At 42.5% G+C, this 16,533-nt stretch overlaps 1 protein-coding gene and 1 long non-coding RNA gene across 2 annotated transcripts; one reads left to right on the forward strand and one right to left on the reverse strand.

The window, feature by feature from the left end:
* Window positions 1-6,936: 6,936 nt before the first annotated feature.
* On the forward strand, window positions 6,937-9,169 carry LOC139268224 (uncharacterized). Its single transcript, XR_011593989.1, has 3 exons — window positions 6,937-7,041; window positions 7,144-7,291; window positions 7,400-9,169. It is a non-coding gene; the product is annotated as an uncharacterized lncRNA (long non-coding RNA).
* Window positions 9,170-10,880: 1,711 nt separating this feature from the next.
* On the reverse strand, window positions 10,881-11,164 carry LOC139268225 (small ribosomal subunit protein uS14-like). The gene has a single exon (XM_070886274.1). It carries the CDS (start codon window positions 11,162-11,164, stop codon window positions 10,994-10,996), a length of 171 nt encoding a protein of 56 aa, XP_070742375.1. The 3' UTR covers window positions 10,881-10,993.
* Between the last annotated feature and the right edge of the window lie 5,369 nt (window positions 11,165-16,533).

Consider the following 16,533-nt stretch of genomic DNA (forward strand, 5'->3'; position numbering starts at 1 on the left):
AATTTTTCTGCAGTTATATTCAGTATTTCCTTTTGTCATTTTTAGCCAGTACGAATCCAGTATGAAGTGGTTTTGGTGGTGCCTCCTATGTCACTACTGCCGCAACTACCATGCTTTACGGGTCTAACAGGACCTATTCCATTAATAGTCCCAGTTTCTGCTTCACACCATACTTGTTTTGGAGCAAGACACTCGAAAATAGATATTTAAATTGACAGCATAGGGGACGACTCACATTGGTGGTATATTGGGCTTAATATATCAGCACACCCTCAGGTTCATATTATTTCACACACTCTGGTAGTTCTCCAAGTGTGTGAAATACGCTTGACAGTCAGGGCCCTCTTCCCCACCAGCCCCTTGAAGCATGTCATGTGGAGCTGCAGGTTCCAAATCAGAGGCTTCCGGATGATAGTCGCCACCCTGACAAGGGAGAATTCAGCTGGTGGCGACTATATTCCACACCCTGGTATAAGATGAGCAGATCCTGCAAAGACGCACGGGTGCCCCACAGGTCACAAAACAGGAGCTGTGCATCATAATTAAGGCCATGCAGCTGGCAGAACAAATACATTGGTACGCACACCATCTAGGAGGAACCTTTAGGCACAGGTATCTCTGCAGGGTCTGAAGACAGAAAGTCGCAACCTGGGTGTGAACACACACTAACGCCTGACCGTCCTCCCTAAGTGGGAGACTCAGATCCGCAGTAGATACTCGATGCTTTCTTTTGTCCCAGAAGAAGTCGATCTGCATCTTGGCGACAAACACAGGGGGAGGAATCAAAGTGACCAATTGGTACCATGACATTGCGGCCACCAATTGGTTTATAACCAGCACTCTACTTTTGTAGGATAGCACTCAGAGCAGTCCTGTCCAGCTCCCTCGGTAGCAGTGACTTTGGCCTCCAGCTTTTGCTTTGTAGATTGTAGATTTTTTGCGTCCTCTTCACAACTTACTTTCCCATCTATCTTTGTAGCCTCAGCAAATTTGGCTACATTACACATGATCCCTTCATCCAAGTCATTAATATAGATTGTAAATAGTTGAGGCCCTTGATGAGATCTAGCAGCTGTCGATCTCCCAGAATAGCCAGACGAATGGGCTGCCAATAACAAGATAAGGTCTACCTTGATTAGATCTAGCAATCTCCCACATTAATTAGATTAAACAGAATACGAACAAGATAAGGCAAGATATAAAACAGTACAAGAAGTTTCACAAGAAGGTAAAGAAGGAAGAGAGAGCCCTGACCACAACACTTCTTCCAGAGGAACCTGGTTGTATTGTGTTTTGTATTAATTGCTCTAACTTGTCTTTTGCTGGTGAGTCAACTGTGACTGCTGTGTGTTCTTTTAAGTCTATCAATAAGATATTCCCGCTACACACCATATTGGTTGGTCGCCTTCAGAATCTCTTACATCACCAAACAAGAATCATGACAAGTGCCCTTTTTAGAGCACCAGTAATATGGGAGAGAACATATGGTCCAATGAAACTAAAAGAAGCGAAAATAAGCAACAAATTCCCAACAAAAGAGAAGAGATACCTTCCCAACTAAATCAAAATGTTGGATTGATGTCTATAAGACCCTGCGCTGCCCGCTGGAAGGTATCTCAGTTCAAAGGTGGACTGGATCTCAACATAAATTTGGACTGAGTGATACTTCCAGGAGTGAGTGAGCTGCGTGAGTTTCTCACGTGCCACAAATACAAACGGGCTGAGGTCAGCGGGACCGCACAAATCCAATACACAGAGTGAGGCAGCGTCAACTCACAGAACCTGTGGACTGCAGCGTCTGCCCTTCTTACACTGAGGCTCAGCATATCAGCTCAGACCCAGCTGGAACATGTGAAAATATATTCCAGCACTTTACAGCAACAACAACTTGCACTTATATAGTGTCTTTAACCTTGTAAAATGTCCCAAGGTGCTTCACAAGTGTGTTATCAAACAAAATACCAAAACAACGCCACACATATTAGGGCAGATGACATAAAGCTTAGTCAAAGAAATAGGTTTTAAGAAGAAAAGAGAGGCAGAGAGCTTTTTGGGAGGTGGTGGGTGGGCGGTGGGGAGAGGGGGGCGGTGGTGGACAACGGGATTCTGGAGCTTAGGACCTCGGCAGCTGAAGGCATGGCCACAATGATGGAGTGGTTATAATCAGGGATGCTTGAGAGGCCAGAATTAGAGCGCAGACATCTCGCAGGTTTGTGGGCTGGAGGAAATTGCAGAGACAGGGAGGGGCGAGGCCATGGAGGGATTTGAAAACAGGGATGAGAATTTCAAAATCAGGCATTGCTTAAGCAGGAGGCAATGTAGGTCAACAAGCATTATTTGCTAATATAAACTACATCAATTTGAACTCGTTGTATCTTACTGTAACAACCAGAGGTCTATCAATGATATCTATATGCAGCTGAACAAACAGATCATCCTGATGTTTTTAATATATCCGTTCCTGGGATGTGGGCTTCGCGGGCAAGGCCAGCATTTATTGCCCATCCCTAATTTAATCAAATTGTAACACAGAAACCCTCACATTGATTAGGAGCTGGTTAATAAAATCTAGATTCACTTTCTATCTACATATAGCTCGACAGTCTATAACAATGGTTCTCAACTGGTGTTCCACGGCACATTGGTGAGCCGTAAACCCTTCACAGGTGTGCCACCAAATTGTGTAAAAGTATGGTGGACTTTAGCTGATTTCACAATGAAACACAAACCAATTATCTCTGAAACAGAAGGGGAGGGGGAGAGAGAGAGACAGACAGACACATATGTCATTTATTTATATGTATGAAGCGACTGCTGTAGTAAACATTGCCAATATGGACAAATAGGTATCTATTTATCTCTACTATTATCAAAAAACTATGTTCTAGAGTTGTTCAAGTAATAATGACAAGAGACAACACACACAAACAATTTAAATCAGAACAAAATCCTTTGCCAAAATTTGAGTACTCGACAGCCCCCCCCCCCCCCCCCGCCACTCCCTTACTCCCTCCCATTACTGATAGAGAAGTGTGAGTGCCTACCATCAAATGAGACTGTGTGTGTGTGTGTGTAAGCGTGTGTATGTATATTTACGTTTGTGTGTGTATGTACCAAGGGCATAGCCGGGGGTGGGGGGGGGGGGAGCACTTGGGCCATGGCCACCCCAATCCAAAATAATAGTATTAACTTGTTCATGTGAAAAGCTTAGAATTTGTTTATTAATTTGGATGAAAGAAATTAAAGACGAGTCTAACACCTATGCAGTAAAAAGTGTAGTTTTTATAATAAAATGTCAAAAGCTATTTAATTACATTTAACCACATTCTTATTTATATTTTGTTATTTTTGTTTATTGTTCCGCAGCTTGATGTGTGGCTGGGACTGGCAGCATCTTTGATGCTTTGACTTGATATAGTGCCAATTAGCAGCTCCTTTGATATATGCAGCATCCAATTTGATCTGGCCTAGCCGCCCTAGTGGTTCCATTAATTTTTGAAAGTTGGCTTTTAGCATATTTTGACCATAGTCAAAACCAAAACTTCCTGTTCAACTCTAGGTTCGTTTCTGTCTGAACTCTCTGGAGTTTGGAAATTGGAAGACTCAGTTCGTGTCTGTCTGGAGTTTGGATCACTCAGACGAATAAAGTTTGTCCCCCCGCCAATGGACAAATTCATCATAAGAAAACATAAAAATGAGCAAGGAGATATCAATGACAGTGCCACTACAAGTGGCGCTAGTAGGCCTACAACCAACGCCAGTACAAGCGGTGCCAAACCAAATCCTAAAAAATCCAAAATTCATCATCAATATATGGAGGATTATTTGAGGCTTGGTTTTTCATGGACAGGAGAAGAAGAATGCTCCATTCCACTGTGTGTTGTGTGCGGCAAAAACCTGTCAAACAGTGCAACGGTTCCCAGTAAATTGAAACGTCATTTTACTATGAATCATGCACATCTTGCAACAAAAGATCAGAGTTATTTTAGGAGATTGATGGCAATGCAATCAAAACAAGTGAAATATTTTGAAAACAATGTTAAGGTGTCAGATAAGGTTCAAATTGCTTCTTATGAAGTTGCTGAATTAATAGCGCAGAAAATGAAGCCTCATACTATCGCTGAGTCACTTATTTTGCCTGCATGTCGAAAAGTTATCAAAATAATGCTTGGTGATGAAGCAGAACAAGAAATTGCAAAAGTTCCGCTGTCTGATGATACAATTTGGAGAAGGATGAATGATATATCATCTAACATTGAAGAAAATGTAGCTGAGAAACTTACAAACTCAAATTTTGTTTTGCAAATCGATGAGTCCACCGACATTAGTGGTAAAGCACAATTATTAGCATTTGTTTGCCTCATTTATGAAAACGAGATATTAAACCAATTTCTGTGCTGTAGAAACTTCCAGAAAATACTAGAGGTCAAGACATATTTGATTCTGTGAATTCATATTTAGAAGATTTGAAAATTTCATGGGACTCATGTGTTGGAATCTGCATGGATGGTGCTCCATCTATGGTGGGATGTGTCAAAGGATTCATTACGCTCGCAAAAAAACATAATCCAAATATATTATTCACCCATTGCTTTTTGCATAGAGAAGCACTTGTTGCAAAGACATTACCGCTAAAATTAAAATCTGTGTTAGATCAAGTTGTTAATATTGTGTAAATTATATAAAATCAAGACCTTTAAAAACTTGCTTGTTTAAACAGCTCTGCAAAGCTATGGATGCACAGCGTGAATGTTTACGTTTGCACACAGAGGTAAGATGGCTTTCAAGGGGAAAAGTCTTATATCGTGTTTTTGAAAAAGAAGAATTGTCAGTATTTTTTGAAAGAGAAGGAAACGATACCTTTTGCAAATATCTTCAGAGTGAAATGTGGTGTGCTAAGTTAGCATATTTGGCAGGTATATGTAATTGTCTTAACAGCATTAATACCAGTATGCAAGGGTGAAATGAAAACATTCTCACCTCTACAGACAAGCTATTAGCTTTTCAGAAAAAAAAATTATATCTGGAAAAAGAGAGCAACAGAAAAAAATCTTGAAATGTTGCCTTTGATACCAAATTACAGCATTAAACAGGTTGCTCTTATCGTGATAGAGCATTTGGCATCACTGGAAGACAACATCAAAAATATTTTCCACCTTTGGATGTAGAGAAGTATGATTGGGTAAGAAATCCATTTTCTCCAATTAGTACATCAGATTCTGATTTTGCATTGCAAGAAGAAGAATTGACTTCTATTTCTACAGACCGCGATCTTAAAATGAAACATTCAGATATGTCTCTTGATGCGTTCTGGATTTCTATTAAAGAAGAATATCCTGCAATTTCAAAAAAAGCCTTGATAATTCTGATGCAGTTTTCAGCATCATATCTCTGCGAATTAGATTTCTCAACTCTTACGAACATCAAATGCAAAAAACAGGAAAAACTTAGCGAACTTGAACATGAAATGAGAGTTGCCTTATCGGTTATATGCCCTCATATTAGTGACATAACTAAAAAACGTCAGGCTCAAGCATCACATTAAAATACTAATTAATGTGAGGAATTATTATTATCGTTTATTATTTTGTTGCTACTTCCAGAATAAAAAATAATTAATAACATACATGTGTACAACGTTGTATATCTTCATAAACTGTGATTAATAAAAATGTTTTTTTTAATTTTCTGAAACTTGCTTTTTTTTAAACCTGTGTTCACCTTTTAATCCCTTCAAGTGTGCCGCCAAAAATTCTAGTATTCGAAAATGTGCCGCGAACACAAAAAGGTTGAGAACCATAAACTGGTCCATAACATCAGCCTGGATATCTGAACTCGCCTGATGTTACCTGAGTACCTTCCCTGACCCGGAGCAGAGGTCACTGATAGTCGCGCTTTCCTGGGTGCAGCAAAGGATTTCTGCCCAGTTGTGGAGTTTCAATGAGCAATGAATGAATTAATTCACCTTAGCCCAGCAACACCCCGAGAGACAGGAGGCGTAATTCCAAGGGAACATCAGCCTCGCTTCCCCTCCGCCCAGCTATGGAAACGCTGCAAAATACAAATCCGCGTCAAGTACAAGCTACACGTCACATTTAAACGTCCATTAATCCCAGAAATCCTACGTAAACTTTTAAAAATTCCGCTCTCAATTCAATGCAAATGTAAAGATATATTTTCAAACTGTCAGACAATGTCTGGGATCTGATTTGCGCTGGCATTTGTATTTAACGCCGCATTTTTCATCTAATTCCACCTTGTAAATCCATTGACAGGCTAGTAAATTGACAGTGTATATCAGTGATTAACATGTGCTCCCTTTAGCTGGTGTTCTCTCTGTTTTAGTCAGACCCACAATGGGTCTTTTTCCAATCCTCAAACGCAATATTAGCCTGCCGTTGTTCCAGGTGCTGACCCCGCTTTCGAGTATTTCCAACATTCAAACTGTTTCCTTTGAAATTTCACTAGCTATACAAACCATTTAGCATTCTTGTAAAAGAACTGCCAACTTCACGGAACTTGAGTCAGTGGGAAGGCTTTAAGATATTTTTTTTAAAATCAGTACAATTGCTTGATTCATTTTCGGCGCCAGATGCTGAAGATGAGACAAACGTATATTTTGCTGTGTGTGCTGACGAGCTGCCCTTTCACACCCCTCGCCCTTCTCATGACCTTACACGAGCCCCGCTGGCCCGGGATTACTGGCTCATACCAGCTCTCCAGATGGTGTCCTGAGACTCAGCCCCGACAAAACGTCAAACAGTGTGGATAATTCCTCATTCAGAGAGAAGCACATTGGCCATTGTACCCCTGACAGCAGCGATTGGCTGTTGAGTGTGGGAAAGGCAAAGAAACGCGGACTCACGCTTCTCTCTGTCCATTCGGAGCTATAAATACAGAAGAACTTGGACAGAGCCGCAGCAGAAATCGGCTTTAAAAAGTTCATTTTAAGAAGACATGACTCCACTCAATATCTGCTTCGAGAATGCGAACTTAATTACAGGACGATAAAGCATAGTCCTAGCTGATGCATAGTATAAAGTAAGTTTACATTTACAAAAGGATGAGATAGACACTTATTATGTAATATTAATCAGCATATGCTTTCGTGCGATGCTAAAATATGTATTTGCTTTCTTTTAGCTGTTGAAATCATCGATAGAGAACCTGCAGTCATTGGACTGGGCTGTAGATATATTCAGGAAAACCCGCAGATTCAATCCTTTCGATATCACCGTGCTGGAAATGAGAGGGGATTACCTGAAACCTGAGAATGAGCAACATGTCACCGGTAAGGCATCGAGTTCATTACACAGAACAACTGTAAAGACTACCGTTGAAAAATCAATTGTTCCCAAATCAGCTTTTTCTAACGTGTGTTTTTACTTTTGTATTTTAGCTCATCGCCCAGTGATTCCACACTAGAATAATCGGGGGCCCGACACGTGCTGTCTATACCTGGCACCAAGATGCAGATCCCCAACCATTTGAACAAAGCTTCGTTCCACGCATCTCCTTTGCACGCATCCTGTCAGACCCGGTCCAGCAGAAGTGCAGCCCAGCAAATCCGGGCATCCTGGTAGAGCTGAAACATCTGGACATTTTATAGAACTCAGGAAGTGAGAGTTGCACAACAAAATCACCGGAGAGGTGCTCTGGTGTAAGACAGTATTCCAGAATGGAAGCAATGTCATTAATACCTTCATATTGAAGGAGATGGACAGTTTGTTAAAGGGATATTTATCATCCTTATCTGTGTAATGTCATAATATGTGACCCGTGTTCTACAATATTTGTAGAGTTACTCAACAATATATCTGTATATTCACAGTGAATGTGTACAGTAGTTGTAATATCGGTGAAACTGTATAGGAGAAATTTCTCCACATCGATCCCCGTTGAAGCGTGTGAGGGATAGAAAGTGTTTTGTTTTGATGAACAGTTAGTGTCTTTTGCAGAAATCTATGTCTATTTGCTGAGTACTGTATTCGATAATGTGATCATAGACAGGCCTATTACAACATAAATTATAATTGGGAAAGCATAAATATTCTAATGATCAGTTTCATAATGCTGAAATAGAAAAGTCTATAGACCCCTGATGTCTCGCTTCCTCTCAGCGTCCTGAGAGTTCATTCTAAAGATTGTACTTCTATGTTAATTGGTTGCGATCATATCGCTGTGGTACTAAGGGGGTAATACCAATCTGCTAATAAGTACAGGCACCTATTTTCATATTGAAGGAGGTGGGTAGTTTTTTTATAGGGCTGTTTCTCATCTTTACTTGTATAATATCACAACCGATGTCTGTGGAGTTACTGAACTATATGTAGGAGAGATCTCTGTTCATTGATCTCTATGAAGTGTGTTGGAGAGGGAACGTCTTTATGTTAAAGATAATTTGTATTCAGCTGGGGAAGTTTTAACTGAGAGGAACAAACGACGCGTTAGTATAATAACATTTCCGTGTTAATTCTAATGTTCATTTCTATAAAATAGGGATATTAAAAACGTCAGATCTCAGAGCCTTGGAATAGCTTTGTAAAATTGCTTTGTAGCGGCGGCTGTTCCCCTATATCAGGGATGGAAATGATTTCGCTTATTAAAGGTGATTGGTATCTTTTTGTAAAATACCTAATGTTAAGTGTTTGGAACCCTTAAAGCTCCGGCCCTTGCTCTGCATTCTGTGAATGAGCCAGGGAGGCTGTCATGTTTTATTGCTTTGCCGTGATCTTGTCGAGGTACACACGACATTAAAAGGAGCAACGTTCTGCTTCTGAATGTGGATTGTAGCGCAAGAGTTAACACCCGGTGTAAGGAAAGTTCATGACTGATATGAGGAAGAGGTTCTCCATGCAAATATTGATCGGCGATTGGATCGCCTCCCGGGTAGAGGCGACAATCTGAGACTCGGTCCGGAGGCAGTTAATAGAAGTATGTAAGCTTTTAATCATTCTGGGTGGCTGAGCTTAGAGGGCTGAGCTCCCTCGGCGGTGTCGATTTTGTGATCATTCCGTTGTGGTGCTGAAGTGGTTAACTGAAGGGCTGAAATTGTTTATCGGAACCGGTGAATGATCCACATTGGGTGACAATTGGGAGATTTATACCGGTACATTGCTGCGGTCTCTTAGAAAATATATTTGAGGCTACAGCATAAATGTAAATATGCTGGACATTAATTGTTGCAAATTTGCAATAAAATTATTTGAAGCTATCACAGCATGGAATGGTTTGTGCAAACGATGCATTAATTTACTGCACACACTACAGGCGGTGATCCGGTGTCAGTGCCCCTCCCCCTCCCTTGGGAAAAGATGCTGCGAATCTCTTGACAATTGGATGTCATCTAAGATAATTGATTTGATTCCAAAGAGGTATTTCTTTCTGATGTAGATAATGAGTCCTGCTCACACGCCCGCTTCGTGATTATATGCGGGATTTGAACACATGAATGAAACTCTTTTGAGTTGAACACATGAATGAATGAATAATAATGAGAAAACATTTGGAAAATCAGCGAGAGTGTAATATATTTTATTTAACATAATTCTCAATTGAATACTCTCCTGGGATTAATTAACGAATCGCTCAAACACACCCATATATTGTGGCTTGAGCGCCCAACTAAGTACTTAAAGTGAGGTCCCTGGAGTCTGAAATGAACTGTATTACCCTCCCCAACACTTACGGTGCAAGTTGAGAGGTAACGCAGACGCCCGAGCGGCCGAGGTCCCTCTTTCATTGCCATCGCCGCTGCCCAGCCAGTACTGAGTGTGTCGCTATGATCGAGCTGCCTATTATCCGCAGTGAACGTGAGCAAGTTATGCAGATTATTTCCGAGCAGTTTGTGGGAGGGGGTGGGGATGTATCTGTGTGTATGTGGTTGGGGGTGGGGAGTCCAATTACAGCTCAAACACAAAGGACCGAATTCATTGTGGTTTAAACAGTTCATTGCAGTCCCGAGGCAATCTGTTCGCTACATCCTTAGGTGTCACTTATATTGTCATCTTCACATCCCTGAGAAAATGAGAGTCTGCTTCAGGAATCGAGGTTCGATCTGACTCACGAGCGGTCTAAGACACCCTTTGGTCACGTGCTTTGGGTTTCACAGAGGATAGTTTGTTTCAGAGGTCTAGTACCAAGCAGATTTTTTTTAAGTGATTAGGATCTTCTAGGCACAAATAGGATAGAGTCCGTTATATGAGAAAGGGGGAGTTCTTTGCTAACATTAACAAATAGATAACAAGAGCAGAAAATGCTGGAAACACTCAACAGGTCAGCAAACATCTATTGAGGAACTAACAAGATGGCGTTTCAGGTGTCGACCCTTCATCACAACTGGGGATATTAAAACTGTAGACCATTTTTTAAGGAACAGAACAAAGGAGAGGGGATAAGAAAGACACACAAAGACACGAGAGAGGAAGTAGAATAAGCTGTAAAATGCTTACATAAGTGATATTCTCATGAGACAATAGGAGAGAAATTGTGAGACAGAGAGTGTGGATAGCACAATGGTGCAGGACAGCTAGAAATGGAACATGTAAACTGGCAGAACTGAGCAGCCCTTCTGTATTGTTCCAATGAAGCTCAAGGCAAGCTCGAGAAACAACATCTCATTGTTCTACTTTCACTTTTCAGCCCCCTGGGCTTGATATTGACGTTAACTCCAGACCTAAACTTTAGCCACTTTGCCAGCTTTTCCTGTTTCCATCTCAGATCCTGCTTACCCGTCCCGACAAACACACTATTCACATGTTCCCTTCTCTCTTAATTTATTTTATTCTGTTTCTTCCTATCTCCTCATTTAATATCGCTGCTTCTTCGTTTAGCAATCTCCTGTTTTTTTAAATTGCAAGCTAATTTTATTTACAAAAATGGAGCATTACAGAAAGTTTGCTTCTCCCAAGAGATCACAGCTGATGGTTGTTCCAACGTGCCGAGTACCTCCTTTTCACACTGAATTAGATTGCACTCTTGCTCCTTTTGTAATTTAGTCCAACTTGACGAAGCCGATCTTCTTGGCGTATTGTCTGAAGCACTGGCGGCACATGTTTAGGCCGTACTTCCGGATCGGGCCATGTCGGTTGGCACAGACTCGGCATGAGCGGGAGCCCTGGCCGAACTTCCTGGGGTGAGACCAATAGAGCTGCTGCTGACCCATCTCCGGCAACGGCGGAAGATCCAAAAGACAGTGGCCAGGCCGCGCACGCGCTCTCCTGTTTTCAATTTAAGCACTTTACAGGTGATTCTACTACCTCTCGTGCGTGTATGTTTGTGCAAGTGTGTGTGTTTGTGTAAGTGTGTGTGCTTGTGTGTGTGCATGTGTAAGTGTGCTTATGTGTCTACGTCTGGGTGTTTGTGTAAGTGTGTGCATGTATAAGTGTGTGCACGTGTGGGTATTTGTGTAAGTGTGTGTGTACGTGTGGGTGTGTATACGTGTGAGTGTTTATGTAAGTGTGTGTGTACGTGTGGGTATTTGTGTAAGTGTGTATGTGTACGTGTGGGTGTTAATGTAAGTGTGTGTGTTTGTGTAAATGTGTGTTTGTGTGTGTGCGAGTTTATATCCCTGCCCTTCGCCCTTTTAATAAAATTTTCATTTGTATTTTCTCCCGTTCTGATGAGGGGTTACACGTGAGAAATGGGCCTTCCCGTTCTTCCCACAGATACTAACCGACCTGCTGAGTGTTTGCAGCATGACCCGTTGTTGTTACAGTTACACACTCACCGTAATAAGGTACAAATGATTAACCGCTCAGCCTAGCCCGGTTGCATTTATGTGCTCACGTAACCAAGTCACAGTTACATGCTCACCATATGCAGATTAGAAACGGCAAGTACTCATGGTAACATGCAGTTTGAAAATGTAGATGGTTTTAATTTCAATTCCCCGCACACTGGCCTCCCTGGGATCACATAATGTGCAGAGTGGGGGCTGGCGCTGAGAGGATTTGAGCGGTATCCTCCCGGAGATGCTAACAGTGAATTTGTTTCATTGTAAATCAAAGGCTAGAAATGAAGCTTTCGCCATAATAGCGGATAAAGAGCGAACTCCTTTCTATTACGTTCTTCTGTCCTCTATTTTAGAAAGGCTGCAACAAAACTGCGTACTTTAACGCCATTAATGCCTCCGATAAATCGGCAGAAAAATGTCAAACCACACGGCGAAGTGTTCCTTCAATATAGTCATCAATAGTTTGTAACTTCCAGTTTATTCCGAAGCGATTTAAGTATTGAAGAGTAACACAATCAGTACACCAATAGAGTAAAACATTAACAGCATATATCCCCACGAATACTATTTATCTAATCTGCTAGTATTAATCATAGATTCATAGAAATTCACAGCACAGAAGGAGACCATTCGGTTTATCGTTTTTGTGCCGGCAGATAAAGAACTATCCAGCCGAATCCCACTATCCAGCTCTTGGTCCCTAGCTTTGTAGGTTACAGCACTTCAAGTGCTTATCCAAGTACTTTTTAAATGCTATGAGGGTTTCTGCCTCTACCACCCTTTCAAGCAGTGAGTTCCAGACCACCACAACCCTCTGGGTGAAAAAAATTATCCTCAAATCCCCTCTAAACCTCCTATCAATTACTTTAAATCTATGTCCCCTGGTTAATTAACCCCTCTGCTAAGGGAAATAGGTCCTTCTTATCCACTCTATCTCGGCCCCTCATAATTTTATACACCTCAATTAGGTCTCCTCTCAGCCTTCTCTGTCTCAAAGAAAACAAATCCAGCGGATCCAATCTTTCCTCATAGCTAAAATTCTCCAGTGGAGGCAACATCCTCGTAAATCTCCTCTACCCTCTCCTGTGCAATCACATCTTTCCTGTAATGTGGTGACCAGAACTGCACGCAGTACTCTAGCTGTGGCCTAACTAGTGTTTTATACAGTTCAAGCATAACCTCCCTGCTCTTGTATTATGTGCCTCCGCTAATAAAGGCAAGTATCCCGTATTCCTTCTTAACCACCTCATCCACCTGTCCTGCTACCTTCAGGGATCTGTGGACATACACTCCAAGGCCCCTCTCTTCCTCTACACTTCTCAGTGTCCTACCATTTATTGTGTGTTCCCTTGCCTTGTTAGCACCACCCCCCTCCCCCCTCCCCCAAATGCATTACCTCACACTTCTTAAGTTGCTGAGTATTTAAGATAAAGCGCGGGATAACAGTGACCGCAGACTCTGCTATTCTCCAGTTTAGAGACGGATTTGCTTCATGAAATCGGGCGATTGTTGCTGAGAATTTCCCACGTGCCATTAACACAAAGCAGGTCGGAGGTCAAGCCTTTGGCCGACAATACAAAGCAAATACCCCTGAAGAAGCCAACCTTCAATGAACAGCGGTTACCGGGGGCCCAGGTCTCGGGGACTAGGGAGAGTGCAATTGAAGCCAAAGAATTTTGTGGGGATTTCCCCTGCATTTAATGCACAATGAACGCGCCGTTGTCACTTCATACCTGGGAACTGCTTCAAACCAGTTACGTTTCAAACTGAATCTCGTGGACGGGTTTTTGTAATAGTGCTGCAGTTTCATAGAATCGTACAGCACAGGTGGCCATTCGGCCCATCGTACCTTTACTGGCTCTTTACAAGAGCTATCCACAGCCCTGCAAATGTTCTTATTTAGTAATGAATCATAGAATGGTTGCAGCACAGGAGCCCATTTGGCCCGTCGAGTCTGTGCCGGAATTGTCATTAATTGTGTGAATGAGCAGCGTTTCCAGTTCATTGAATTTGGAAATATAGTTCCATAATTATCTTCCAACCCTCTCTGAGTTTGCAATATCGTAAAATGACTGTCCCACATCACAAAGTGATTGACATCTACTATGGGGGCGGGGGGGGGGGGGGGTGGTGCTACTGCTCGGAGACCGTGTGTTATTAATGCAAAACATTACTGCAGGAACTGAATATAGACCAAGTCAGATAACAGGAAGACTCCAACAGAAAACTCTCAATAACCCAGGCAGTAACCGTCTAGAGAACGTAAATCAGTCGGCGTTTAGGGTATAGACCTTTCTTCAGAAACTGAAAGATCTATCATACGAAGAGCATTTGAAAATGAACCGAGAGGGGAGGGGGTCACACGGGAAATAAATACTTGAGGTGTAAAGTGCAATGGTGGGGAACAGGAGATGGCTAACTGGCAGCAATGATATAGGCAAAGGACAAAAGGAGGCATCATGAGAAAAATAAAAGGACATTCACAAGGCACCGAGCGTGAGAAGGGCTGAAAGGGGAAAGGGAAGTGGAATGGAAAGCAGTAAAAACCAGGAAAACAGGGATGGCTCCAACGGCCCGGGATCCCTGTGCTTTATTATGCTATAATCATTCTCCTCGACAAGTCTCCGTCCCCTAAGGACGTGGGGGAGGAATTATCCAGATTTCATTCCCTTAATTGGCCTGGTGTTTCGCCTCTGCCTTGAGGCACCGGCGGGGCGGGGATTGTCTGTATTGTGATGTATACAACAATATAACTGTGTGGGACAGACCGGATGGGCCAGTAGGCTTTTACCTGTCCGTCACTTTCGTATGTTCGTAATTCTATTTGATATATAATATTCCTTGTGTCCTGCAGGAAGAAGGAAAGGCAATTTCTCCGATAAGAACACTCATTTCAGCTAACCATCTCGGCACAGACAGACGAGCGCTTGGTGTGTGCTGGTTGAATCGAACAGTGACGCCGATATTCTCACTGGGAGCAGGAGGCGATCAGTGTGATCTCAGTTCCACAGGTGAATCGCTCACGAGCTGACGGGGGCTCTGAATTGCCATTCTGATCCACGGGACGGAACAAAGCGAGGCGCGGAGCTCAAGCCTTCCTGGGCCAAGTTATTGCTGTAGTTTCCCACGTGCCGCAGACAAAGGGATCCGTTCAGTTGCTGCATTTCAATGCGCAGCGAATGAGCTCATTCACCCGAACACAAGAAGCGCCCCGAGGGGACAATAGGCAGTGTAACTCCAAAGGAATATTCCCCTCCCCCGAGCGCCAACTCTTCCCAGGCACGAGTACAGGGGAAATACTCAGATAACATCTCCTCCCAAGTGCCTTGTCTCAGCACATTTAAACTCTAGACTGTCCCAGAAAATCTGCACTGAATTTCAGACCATTGTCTTTCTATAAGTTTATATTTAAATGATTGTAACTGACACGAAAGTGTACCGCTGCAATTTCCCTTATTGAGCCCAAAGCCCACCTTATAAAGAACGCTGAACTATTTCCTGACTCTTTAATAAAAATGTCTTTGGCTCTCAAGTAACATTGTGGGAAGAAGCGGTCGATAGAAGCGATTGCTTTGCTCCTGTGTGGGGTGCCACGTGTGAGACTAACCCCCTCCCCCGGTTCTCATGACCTTACACGAGCCCCGCTGGCCCAGGATTACTGGCTCATGCCACATCTCCAGATGGTCACCTTGAGACTCGGCTCCAACAGAAAAAAAAAGTCAAAACGCTGTGGATAATTCCTCATTCAGAAAGAGATGCTTCGGTCATTGTGCCTCTGACAGCAGCGATTGGCTGCTGAGTGTGGGAAACGCCAAGAAAGCCGGACCCACACTGATCCAGCTGTAGAGCTGTTGTATCGGCCAGAGGCACAGCCTCTCCCTCCCCGTCTCAGGCCCCACTGCGAGCAGCGTCTTCAGGATGACTCCAAGAATGCTGCTGACACTGGAGGAGCATTCGGGAAAATAGAATCTCAGCAAAGAGCAGCACAACATGTGTTTACATTTGCAAAACGTCTCTTTAACATTAATTTGCAATATTGCTGATATGTAATACTATGTAAATTGTATAATCCTGTGCATAAAATCCAGTCTGACACTCCAGTACAGCACTGGGGGAGAGGAGGTGCAGGCTTTGGAATGAGACGTTAAACCTAGGCCCTGTCTGCCTGTGGGACATAAAAGATCCCATGGCACTATTTCAGGGAAGAGCAGGGAGTTATCCTTGTGTGCGGGTCAACATTTATCTCTCAGCCAACATCACTAAAAAACCTGATTATCTGGTCATTATCACATTGCTGTATGTGGAATCTTGCAGTGCGCATCTTGGCTGCCATGTTTCCTACATTAGAACAGTGACTACACTTCAACAAGTACTTAATTGGGTGTAAAGTGCCTTGAGATGTCCTTATATTAATTCTTTCTTTATGATTTGAACCAGCTACTGCTCTCAGCAGATGCACAAAATCTTTCTCATTTTCAGTAGATAAAAAGCACACCTGAGGAAAGAAAGACTTGTATTTATATAGTGCCATTCATGACCACCGGACGTCTCAAAGCTCTTTACAGCCAATAATGTACTTTTTGGAATGTAGTCACTGTTGTAATGTAGAAAACACAGCAGCCAATTTGTGCACAAGCAAGCTCCCACAAACAGCAATGTGATAATGACCACATTATCTGTTTTTTTTTGTTATGTTGATTGAGGGATAAATATTGGCCAGGACATCGGGGATAGCTTCCCTGCTCTTCGAAATAGTACCATACGATCTTTTACATTCACTTGAGAGAGCAGGGGCCTCA

The sequence above is a fragment of the Pristiophorus japonicus genome, chromosome 8 (genome assembly GCF_044704955.1).
Source record: "Pristiophorus japonicus isolate sPriJap1 chromosome 8, sPriJap1.hap1, whole genome shotgun sequence".
Classification (NCBI taxonomy): Eukaryota; Metazoa; Chordata; class Chondrichthyes; family Pristiophoridae; genus Pristiophorus; species Pristiophorus japonicus.

What these genes read in the sequence shown, in the direction of transcription:
- LOC139268225 (XM_070886274.1), bottom strand. Translation starts at nt 11,164, where the DNA reads ATGGGTCAGCAGCAGCTCTATTGGTCTCACCCCAGGAAGTTCGGCCAG.